This window comes from Lepidochelys olivacea (genome assembly GCF_965140295.1).
Source record: "Lepidochelys olivacea isolate rLepOli2 genome assembly, chromosome: 26".
Lineage (NCBI taxonomy): Eukaryota > Metazoa > Chordata > Testudines > Cheloniidae > Lepidochelys > Lepidochelys olivacea.
The window spans coordinates 2139148-2150778 of record NC_140436.1 but is presented as its reverse complement, the minus strand read 5'-3'; the positions used below and the strand labels follow the sequence as shown (position 1 = coordinate 2150778).

At 48.9% G+C, this 11631-nt stretch overlaps 1 protein-coding gene across 1 annotated transcript; it reads right to left on the bottom strand.

Annotated features, from left to right (window-relative positions):
- Window positions 1-483: 483 nt before the first annotated feature.
- LOC311513468 (neuropeptide FF receptor 1-like) lies at window positions 484-11199 on the bottom strand. The gene is made up of 4 exons (XM_084615340.1): window positions 11165-11199; window positions 7192-7524; window positions 4249-4348; window positions 484-1607 (listed from the first exon to the last, which is right to left on the bottom strand). The coding sequence occupies exons 2-4, from the start codon at window positions 7499-7501 to the stop codon at window positions 722-724; spliced, it is 1296 nt and encodes a 431-aa protein (XP_084471466.1). The 5' UTR covers window positions 7502-7524; window positions 11165-11199; the 3' UTR covers window positions 484-721.
- Window positions 11200-11631: the final 432 nt, after the last annotated feature.

The following is an 11631-nucleotide window of genomic DNA, read 5'->3' as shown; positions in this document are numbered from 1 at the left end:
TGCTTGAAGATAAGCATCTGCTTACGTGCTCTGCTGGATTGGGGCCTAGATTTTTTTATTTATTTATTTATTTTAAATCCATTCAGTTTTAAAGTGATCTTAGCACCAAAAGGGTGACGTGTTTATTGTGGCACTCTCCCTGGATACAGCTGCAATTTCTTGTGTAACACTGCGGAGCTCCTGGAATGGTTCAGCTTGTGTACTGAAGTACGGCCCTTGGAAGGTTGGAAGAGCATCCAGAGAGAGACATCAGCTTTGGGATTCTCTTCTGCACATATAACAGATGGGGCGGCTCCACCGCAGGAAGAGCTTGACAGACAGCACTTTGCTAAAACAAGAAGACAAATCCTCACAGATTTTTTTTTTTCAAATGCAAAACTGAATCCTGACCCTGTGAAATACATTTTTCCACCCCCAAAACACCACATGCTGATTGCAAGCCAAGGAAACTCTGCATGCAGTTGTAGTTTTAATACATGGACATTTTATATGACAGCTAGCCTCAACTAGACACTGAAAGCAATTGACAGATATCTGTGCATCAGTAGGAATATTGAACAGCAGCCCCATGTGATTCCTTGTGCATTTACAAAACAGAATATGAATAGCTAGGTACCCAGGCCTGAGGGGAAAATACTCATCACTGCACACGCATCACCGTGACAAATAAAAGTGACATTTGCAAATGGAAAGAGACCGCATTCCGATCTCGCCAGTCATTTCAATCATCCCATGCTTTGCAGACTTTGTTCAGAGGGGTGATTTTATCAATATCCTGCAAGTGAAGTCTCTGTTTCTGGGCCTGTCCATTCTGCATGAGGCAGGGGGATTTGGCATGCAGGTTCTTGAGGCAGATGGAGTCGGAAGATTCCCTGTCTGTGAAGATCTTGTTGCGAGTGCTGAAGCCACTGGTGCTGCCCGTCACCTTCTCCAAATAGGCCTTGTGGTGCCCTATGTCCTCCGAGCAAATCTGGAACTTGAAGGCTGTCTGGAAGCCCCGCTTGAAGTTCTCATTGAAGTAGCCATAGATGATGGGATTGACGCTGCTGTTGGAGAAGGCGAGCCAGTGCGCAAAGGGGAAGATGTAGCCTGTCAGCAGGTTGATCTGGTTGTCATCCAGCTTGGTATAGTCTGTGAACAGCATCAGGGTCCACAGGGGCAGCCAGGAAAGCGTGAAGAGCAGGGCCACCAGAATGAGCATCTTGATTACCTTGACCTTCCGCCTGGAGACAGCAGCACTGCAGCACTCCTGGTTCTCCACCCTGTGCTTGCTCACCGGGCCCGATGACCTGTAGAGTTTGATGCCGATCCTACTGTACATGACCATGATGAGGGCCAATGGGGCCACGTAGATGTGGGCAAAAAGGACAGTGGTGTAGACCTTGCGCATCTCGCTGTTGGGCCAGGCCTCGTAGCAGGAATACAAGGGGTAAGCCAGGCTCTGGTTGTCATTGTACACCATGTAGTGATCCTCAATCTCCACCACTGTGAGCATGACAGCAGAAGGGCACATGATGGTGATGGCCAGGACCCAGATGACCGCAATGGTGTTCAGGGCCTTGAGCAGGCTGAGCTTGGATTTAAAGGGGTAAATGATGCATCGGAACCTGGTGCAAAACCAACACACAGGTAGGTGAGTTCTACTGAGAGAAACTTCCACAGAGCAAGACTCAAATGGAGCCTAAGCACAAAGCAGTATGGGGTTCTCCTGGGACATGGTGCATGATTACCTTGGGCCAAGGATACTGGTAGGTAACTCCCAGATCATGTCTTTTTGGGCCCACCCACAGAGGTGGAAAGGGGCAGGGGTCCCTACTATCTAATCCAAACACTTGCTGGGTTTTTCAAAAGCTCTTAGTATTGGCCTAATTCTGCTTCCATTGAAGTCATGGTAAAACTTCCATTGAAAGAGAGAAGGGGTGAAATCCTGGATCATTGCTAAAATGCCAGGATTGACTTCAACAGAGCCAGAATTTCACTGCTTGCGTCTTTACACTGTACCCCCATTCTGTAGTGGAGGTACTGGTTGTTGATTCCTTGTATTACCGTAGCACCAAGGAGCCCCAGTCCTGCTTTCTGCTTTCAACTACCTAAGAGGTGGTTCCAGAGAGGATGGTTCTAGACTATTCTCCATGGTAGAAGAGGACAGGACAAGGAGTAATGGTCTCAAGTTGCAGTGGGGGAGGTTTAGGTTGGATATTAGGAAAATCTTTTTCACTAGGAGGGTGGTGAAACACTGGAATGCGTTGCCTAGGGAGGTGGTGGAATCTCCTTCCTTAGAAGTTTTTAAGGTCAGGCTTGACAAAGCCCTGGCTGGGATGATTTAATTGGGGATTGGTCCTGCTTTGAGTAGGGGGTTGGACTAGATGACCTCCTGAGGTCCCTTCCAACCCTGATATTCTATGATTCTATGGACTAGGCCCCTGCTCTGCTAGGCGCAGTACAAACACAGAACAAAGGGATGGTTTCTGCTCCGAGGAGCTGATGATATAAGTGTAAGACAAGCACAGCAGGTGGGGACAGGCAGACGGGGGAGCACAAGGAAACACTGAGACAGTGCTGGTCAGGATGATAGGCCGTGGTCTCGGGACACCAGCAACATGACTGTTGTCAGGTTTATGTAGGCTTCACGGCAAAGGAGGTTTAAGGAGGAGGATGAGTAAGGTTTGTGGCTGTGGAGGGGATGCTCGTTCCAAGCGTGAGAGGCAGAAGGGGAGAGAGCTTTTAAATGAAAGCCCAACCCGTTTGACAAAAATGGAAATTTTTCATGAGTTTCTGTTTGATCAAAAAATCCATTTTCCACCATTTAAAAACAAAACAAAACCCACCACCCTGCCACCTTCCAGCACTACCCCTCTTTCAGAGAAAAACTTTCAACCAGCTCTAAAAATAACATTTTTCTTAGGACAGAGGGGTTGCCAGATTAGCTCAGACCAGGAGTCCCTCTTGCCCAGTATCTCACCTCTGACAGGGGCCAGTACCAGCTGCACTCAGAGGAAGGTTCAAAAAGACCTGCAACAGGCATTTACAGAATCACCTGCACAGAGGACAATTTTCTTCCTAACTCTGATCAGTAAGAAGCTGGCATGTGCCCGGAAGCAGGAAGGTAGAACCAGTGGCCTACCCTTCCATTCCAGTCTTATCTGGAGTTTGCAGGTTCACTCATAAAGTCAAACTCCCCCAATTATCCTGCAGCACAAGACTGCAAGCCAAGGAAACCTACATTTGATTGAGATAATTATCTGCCTTTGCCACATTGTGCTGATGTGAATGGCTGCGAGGAGGCACATGGCTCTTAATGATTAAAACGTACGGGAGTGGAAATAACCTTTTGATTCTGGCTGTTTCTTATTTGAAACCATTTTGGAGTTATTAATTCAGCAGCCCCATAACTGTTCTCCAAGTAATTGAGTTTTTAATTGAACATAGTTGTCTTGCAAAAATATCAGCCTTTGAAGCCGTTCACGCTCAGCACAGCGTCACAAATTTCAGACGTGAAAACCCTGGCATTGGGACTGGATAGCTCAGGGATTGATCAAGGGAAGAAGAGGCACCCCCAGCAGCACACAGCTCTGTCCTGCCCCTTGTGCTAGCAGGTCCTAGCTGATGGCTGCTCAGGGCGCTTGGTGCTTGTGTGTGGGCAGGCATCTGCTAGGCAAAAGTCACCAGCAGAACTGTCCTGGACTGGCAACATAGCAGCTACGGCCAGGCCTGCCCTTGGAAGGCTTGGCCAGTACCACTCTGCTGGTGTACTAGAGCAGCCAAGCACTCCCAGTGTGGACACCGCTTACACCAACGCTGCACTTTAGATGCTACTGTCTAGCTCATGCCTGCCTCCCCCTTTTGCCAGCACACCTCTGTTGGCCACAAATCTCACCCCTGACCAACAGAGCTATGCAAGCCGAAGTTCTGTGGTGTCGACCTGGCCTAAGGGCCAAATGGGCCTTGAGGCCTGAGTCACATTCGTGCACCGAGCAAGGTTCCCCCTCCGCACCTTGGCAGGGCAGTGTGGGGAAGCTGCTGCTGCTGCACCAGGTACTGCCAGGGCTGTGGATAAAGAGCCTGCTCCAGTCCCGGTGTAAATCTATGGGACTCTTTCCCCATTGATCTTCATGAGAGTCAGAAGGGGTTTCCGAGCCCTGTGCTTTGAACCTGGCAGTTGGCACCGGATTTGCTTTATTTAAAGTCAGGGGGTGGGGGAGCTTCCGTTTATGCTGCTGCACTGTCCCTTGTGCAGCCCCTTCTCACCTGTCCACCGCAATCGCCACCAGCGTGAAAACAGACGCGGACACAGACATACCCTGAACCAGCCCACTCATCTTGCAGATTCCATTGCTGAAGGGCCAGCCTAGAAGAAAACAATCAGACACGGGTCAGTGTGAGTCTGGGGGAAGCAGAAGCTCATCAAACCCAAGAGGTGCAGTTTCAACTCAGGTTTCAGCGTAGCAGCCGTGTTAGTCTGTATTCGCAAGAAGAACAGGAGGACTTGTGGCACCTTAGAGACTAACCAATTTATTTGAGCAAAGCTTTCGTGAGCTACAGCTCACTCCATCGGATGCATACTGTGGAAAAACTGAATGCATCTGATGAAGTGAGCTGTAGCTCACGAAAGCTCATGCTCAAATAAATTGGTTAGTCGCTAAGGTGCCACAAGTCCTCCTGTTCTAGTTTCAACTCAGTTGCTGCAGCATGAAATGCCAATGCAGTTTGCTTTCCCCAGGGGAGATCACATGATAGAGAGATTGGGAGAGGATGCTCTGGCCAAATACAGCACTAATTGCAGGCTGCAGCTGAAAAGCATCCCTGCAGCTTGCACATTAAGCCCCTACCCGTCAGAGAAGCTGTTGGGGGTGATTTCATCGTTAGCGGCTCTTCTCTACCAAAGCAGCAGTCATCTCACTACAGGAACTCAGACAAGTTAGCATCTTATACTTAAAAAGAAAAGGAGGACTTGTGGCACCTTAGAGACTAACCAATTTATTAGAGCATAAGCTTTCGTGAGCTACAGCTCACTTCCTCAGATGCATATCGTGGAAACTGCAGCAGGCTTTATATATACACAGAGAATATGAAACAATACCTATTCCCACCCCACTGTCCTGCTGGTAATAGCTTATCTAAAGTGATTTCCAGCACAAATCCAGGTTTTCTCACCCTCCACCCCCCCACACAAATTCACTCTCCTGCTGGTGATAGCCCATCCAAAGTGACAACTCTTTACACAATGTGCATGACAATCAAGCTGGGCTATTACCAGCAGGACAGTGGGGTGGGAATAGGTATTGTTTCATATTCTCTGTGTATATATAAAGCCTGCTGCAGTTTCCACGATATGCATCTGAGGAAGTGAGCTGTAGCTCACGAAAGCTTATGCTCTAATAAATTGGTTAGTCTCTAAGGTGCCACAAGTCCTCCTTTTCTTTTTGCGAATACAGACTAACACGGCTGTTACTCTGAAACCTGTCATCTTATACTTGTATATGAAATGTCCACCTGAGAACAACTGGCAGATCTGGGGAGTGATGGGGTGTGGGCCTGGGCAATCATGGGGTGCTGCAGGTCAGGATCGAAGGGGACTGGCAGAGCCATGTGAGGGGGGCTGCAGGACAGATATTAAAGAGCAGTGTGGAAGATCAGACTTGGAGCAGCAAGCCCTGTGGGCACTGTTTCCCCTAAGCTGTGCGCGTGTATGCTCACACACAGATCCTAAACCCCGCGCACACGGCAAAACACTGTGCGCACAAAAATTTGCACAGAAGAAATTTTTTGCACACACAGCCTGTCAAAAATTAGAGGGAACATTGCCTGTGGGTCAGGATTGATGTGCCTTAGCAGGGCTGTGTGGGAGCTCTGGACTTGCAGTAGCAGAGATTGTTCACTGGCAGAGCTGCCAGGGTCCCTGGGTTGGCAGGGGTCACAGCAGGTCTGGACTGGTGTCGCTTGGCAGAGATGTGTGTGGGAAGTTTATACAGCATCTCCTCTCCCTGCACCTGGGCGGCACTGTCAGCCCCTCACTCCAGCGAGCCGAGAATTCATTTAGCAGTTAGAGAAAATGAGAGACATTTCTGTGGCGAATTTAGCGAGCGTGTCTCAGAGCAACCCAGTGTCCTTAACAAGCCAAGGGCTTTGGGTGCCAGCAACCATAAAAGCTTCAATGTGTTAGACAGTCCTTGTTTTTTCCAGGCTCCAAGCCTGAGACCACACAGATGCCAGCTGCCTCCTGCCTGAGCCCTCTGGCTAGGGCATTATTCCAAGGTGCTCCTGGGCCAGAGCAGGAAGTGCTGAGCTATTCACCCCTAGCCAGGCCTAGGCAGCACAGCAGAACAACCCCTGGGTGCTCTAGTCGAGAGGGGAGGGAGCTGCTGGGCTCAGCAGACACGTAGTGAAGCCTGTGGGAACAGCATTGATCCCTGTGGAGAGTCCTGGCCTGGGGACAGGCCCAGCCATCACTGGGCCAGCTCGGGACTGGAAGAAGAGACTCTCCTGACCTGTTCTACCATATGAGAGGCACTTCCAGCAGCAGCCCCACACCTTTCCGTAGGGACCAAGGGCCTGATCCCGACAGGGGGCTCATTTTTCAAAGGTGCTGAGCAGCTGCTGATCCCATGGAAGCCAGTGGGAACTACAGAGACTCAGCCTCCTTTGCAAACGAGGCAGCATTTATTTATGAGTCTGCCACGAGGCACCCAGGTTTGCAAATGTTGGCTAGTTTTGCACCACTCGCACAACCCTAAATGATCCCTGTCTCTCTCAGGTGTTCACACCTTTGGATGCTCCCCATGGAGCTGCATTGCCTGTGTTCCTAAGGCTGCTTTACCTCTTAGTGGTTTCCTTACACTTAGCATTTATAAGGCAATTTCCTTCTTCAAAGGAATGAATAAGTATTAGCTGACACCTCCCCTCTGAGGCAGGTGTGTATGTAAATGGCCCAGAGCAGTGAAGTTATGTGCCTTACAACCCAGAGGAAACTGGGATTGGGTCAGTCCTGTGCTCAGAGCACTCAGCAGTGTCTCTCTTCTCATTAACTCTTGTAGGTGGGAGTACTTGTGGCACCTTAGAGTACTCCTTAGAGTACTCCTTTTCTTTTTGCGAATACAGACTAACACGGCTGTTACTCTGAATCTTGTAGGTGGGACACTGCTGGGGGTCTGGCCAGCACAGAGAGCACTCAGTGTCACCCTCTCTCCTTACCTGTGATTAAATTGTCCACGAGTGTGGTGGGCACACAAAAAATCCCAACCAGCAGGTCGCTGATGGCTAGGTTGAGGATAAAGAGGTTGGTCACTGTTCTCATCCGGCTGTTCTTCAGCACAATGAAGCAAACGAGACTGTTCCCAACCATGCACAAGGCAAAGATAAACAAGTAGGAGATTATATAGATAGCGGCAACAGGCAGGGAGTGCTGGTAGTAGGGCGAATAGGTCAAGTTCCTTTTATGGCTCGTTAAAGAAGAGATCGTCTTGTTGATTCTGCCTTCTGACTCCATCCTGGGGTCATCCATGGCCTGGCAGGAATTTTGCTCAGCTGTGAAAGACAATAGGAGAATTATGGAAATTTCAGTGTTTTGACAACAGAGAAGTTTCAAGTTGGAAGAAGGTTTGTGACAAGACACTCAGAAACAATGGGTATCAGTGTGGTGCAGATATAGAAACTGAGATAGGCATGTGCATAGATGGATTGATGCAGAAACGGGTATAGGTGGATCAGTGAAAGATAGAGAAATGAGAGCAGGAAAGATAGAGAAATGAGAGAAGGAATATTTGTACAAGACTATTTCCCTAGATATGTACAAACCAGCTTGGAATGTGTCAAATGAAGTAAACAACTTATTAACTCATAGGCAGAACATTAATGGGAGAGGCAAGGTGGAAGGGAAAATCCACCCAGCAGAAAAGTCATCTGCGTAATTGGCATTCAGTTATTGCCTTTGTGTAATTAGTGTAGGAACATAATGAGGGTGAGCACAAGGACACCATGGGAGCAGGCGGTGCGGCTCTGCTGTGTAATTATCATGCCTTTTAATGTGCAGATGCCACAACAAGGCAGATCCTCAGCTGGTGTGAATTGCCAGAGCTCCACTGAAGGCAATACAGCTCAGGCTGTCTACACCAGCTCAGGATCTGCCCTTCTGTTTTCAGACTAATTCCATCCCTTGCGCTTCGAGTGTTTCTCTTCCCTAAAGGAGATTTGCATGCAAATTGGCTCTCAGTGCCTGAGTTTTCTGCTGATGTCCTTGCTCAACAAGAAAGAGAGTCAGACTCTCACAACAGCACAATTATCTTCTGCACAGCAACCAGCAATGAGGCACCCGTCAGTGTTGTCTGACCTCATGAGGGGATGGAGCAGCAGGGCCGTTGAGCTCTGAAGTAGCAAAGCTGGCTTTGGGGTTGCTAATAAGGGCATGTCTCCACTGCAATAAAAGACAGGCCGCAGAGCTGAGGCTGGCCTGGGGCAGCTGACTTGGACTCGGGCTGCAGAGCTATAAAATTGCCATGTGGACGTTCAGGTTCAGGCTGCGGGTATGGCATGGCTCATCCTTTCTCCAGGGCTTGTCCCACTTTTATTGCCACTGCATGTTAAAGAGCAAAGGACTTTTAATAAGAGGCTTGTAGTGAAGAAAGGAATGCGAGCATCCTGCTCTAGTCCTTCATCAAAAGAGAGAGTGCCTCACTACTACAGTGAGAGATGATTTACAGAAGAGGTAAGTAGCTAGGTAGATATTTTTTGTATTGCACATATCAGCCTCAAACAGTAATCAGGGCTCCAATGCGCTAGGTACTGACAGCCCCTGACCCAAAGAGCTTGCAATCTAGATAGATAAATCTGTATGGTGAGGGAGGGAGGCTAGATAGATACTGGAACAAATTATTAATCTGTTTGTTCAAACATAGAGGATAACAGGGTTATAAGGAATAGTCAATAGGGATTTGTCAAGAGTAAATCATGTCAAACCAACCTAATTTCCCTCTTTCACAGGGTAGCCAGCCTAGTGGGTAGGGGAAGGAGTAGCTGTGTTTATCTTGATTTTGACCCAGTCCCACATGACATTCTCATAAGCAAATCAGGGAAATATGGTCTAGATTTAGTGTCTATAAGGTGGGTGCACACCTGGTTGAAAAACCCTACTCAGGAGTAGATATCAATGCTTGTCTGTCCCTAGGTGGGAGGACTTCTCAAGTGATGTCCCACAGGGGTCTGTCTGGGGTCAAGTGCTATTCAGTATTTTAATTAATGACTTAGATGACGGAGTAGAGAGTAGGCTTATAAAATTTGCAGATGACTCCAAGATGGGAGGGATTGCAAGCACATTGGAGGACAGGATTAGAATTCAAAAAGATTTTGATAAATTGAAGAATGGGTCTAAAATCAGTAAGATGAAATTCAATAACGACAAGTGCAAAGTACTGCACTTAGGAAGGAAAAATCAAATGCACAGCTCCACGAAGAGGAATAACAAGCTAGGCAGCAGTACTGCAGAAAACATTTTGGGAGTTAGAGTGACTCTCATGTAGAAGGAGTCAATTTGGGGCTGTATTAACAAGAGTGATGTCCCATTGTTCCTGTCTGTAAGACATGGGAGGTAATTATCCCAGTGTACTTGGCACTGGTGAGGCCCACGCTGGAGGACTCTGTCCAGTTCTGGGTACCACATTTTAGGAAAGATGTGAACAAATTGGACAGATTCCAGAGGATAGTAACACAAATGATAAAAGGTTTAGAAAACCTGATTGATGAGGGAAGGTTGAAAGAATTGGGAATGTTGAGTTTAGAGAAGAGAAGGCGGGGGGGGGGGGGCGATGGGGCTAAGTCTCCAAATATATGAGGTTGTTATAAAGAGGACAGAGATCAATTGTTCTCATGTCCACTGAAGGTAGGACAAGACATGATGGGCTTAATCTGCAGCTAGGGAGACTGAGTTAGATATTAGGAAAAGCTTTCTAACTCTCAGGGGAGTTAAGCTCTGGAACAGGCTTCCTTCCAAGGGAGGTTGTGGAATCCCCATCACTGGAGATTTTTAAGAACAGCCTGGACAAACACCTGTCAGGGATGGGCTCGGTTCATCTGGTCCTGCCAAGGACAGGGGGCTGGACTCGATGACCTTGCGAGGTCTCTTCCAGCCCAGTATCTCTGGGATGGATGGATGCCTGCATGCATTTGGATGAGATTTTCTGCATTTACATCCAGCGAAAATACAAACTGGAGGGGATGAACAATCCTCTCCTGCCCCTGCCCCCTTTACAGGAGCTGGTCTACATGGGACATAATAGGCCTTTTTAATCTCTGTCTCTTATTCGCCAGCTGAGTTGCCCCTGAGCAAAGCACTGTGTTACAGTGCGAATGCTATGAACATCTTACTAGAGGGCAGCTCTGGGTGAACGCCCTGAAAGCTTTGGCCAGACAAAGGGCAGGTTCTGGGCTGTCGCTGTCAGGTCTGAGTGTCGTTTTTTAGCTGTCAGGCTCAGTCCAGGGAGATTTCCAGACACTTACTCTAAGCCCTGTCCAAACTCCCTCCCCCAGCCATTCTAAAAGCTGAGGGCTGGGTCACACTTTCAGGCACAGCCCTGAGGAACGATCAGTGGGGAAGCACAAGGAGCCTGGTCCTCAGAGAGGTTCCTCCATGGCACAGATTCTCATCATTCCCCGCTGGGGCTCTGTCAGCGACAGCCCTTTCCAGGGTGCAGCATACTCCACGTGCAGCCAGCCAGCTCCCATGGGTTCCACGGGGAACCAGGGCTTCGCCCCCTTGCCCACTCTCTATCCAGTTACTCCCAGGGAAGCATCCCTGCATGTCAGGGCCCCAATCCATGTGACCCTATTGCAGGCCAGGCACAGGGGGTGTGATAGTCCTTACCCCCATCCCCCACACACACACACCCTTGTGCAGAAGGCCCTGGCATGATCAAGCCACTGATCTTTAACTTTCCTGGCCATCCTGGTACTGCCCACGTGCTAAGAATTGTCTGCTCAGCACCTCATCCAGATGGCTGAATTCCTGGTGCGGACCATCCCAGGCTGACCCCCTACTGTCTGGCAGTGTGTAATTCTCCCCCACTCTCTGGAGCGACAATGCTTTACCCCGGGAAACACCACACACCCCACTCTGCAGGGCAAAGCCAACCAGGCAGGAGCCTCTTCCCCTTCATGTGACGGCTCCTCCTCATACCTTGTTCCAGGGCACTCAGGAGTTCATCTAGGCTGTCCAAGCTACACCCCTTGTTGAAGTATCTCCCGCATGCACAGATATCCCTCCCATTGGGAACAGAATCGCGGCACCAAAGAACGAGGTTACAGGTGGCCCGGAGATCAAGACATGCAGACAGTTATCTGTTCCTGCTCAGCCACCTGGAGGGAAAATGTTCTGCTGACGTAAGCCTAATCGATAAACACAGAGCGGTCATTGTCACATCCTTCGGGGCCCCGTTCAGCTGCACAAGAATACGAGCAGTTCCCGTCACACTCCTTCCACGTCTAAGGCTATCGCTATGCGCCCACAGCAAGCACCAACACTCATGCTTCAATTCTATGCACGGGCTGAATGATCCAGAGCCCTGCCATTAACTGGTTGCTCCAGTGAATTGATTTTGACCATTAAGGAAGCAGAAATAGATCATGTTAATCTAATAGAGCTTC

Coding starts and splice junctions, on each gene's coding strand:
- LOC311513468 (XM_084615340.1), bottom strand. CDS start 7,501: ATGGATGACCCCAGGATGGAGTCAGAAGGCAGAATCAACAAGACGATC. Junction 4,349..7,191: donor CGTGGACAATTTAATCACAG/GTAAGGAGAGAG, acceptor GTTTTCTTCTAG/GCTGGCCCTTCAGCAATGGA. Junction 1,608..4,248: donor GTGGCGATTGCGGTGGACAG/GTGAGAAGGGGC, acceptor GTTTTGCACCAG/GTTCCGATGCATCATTTACC.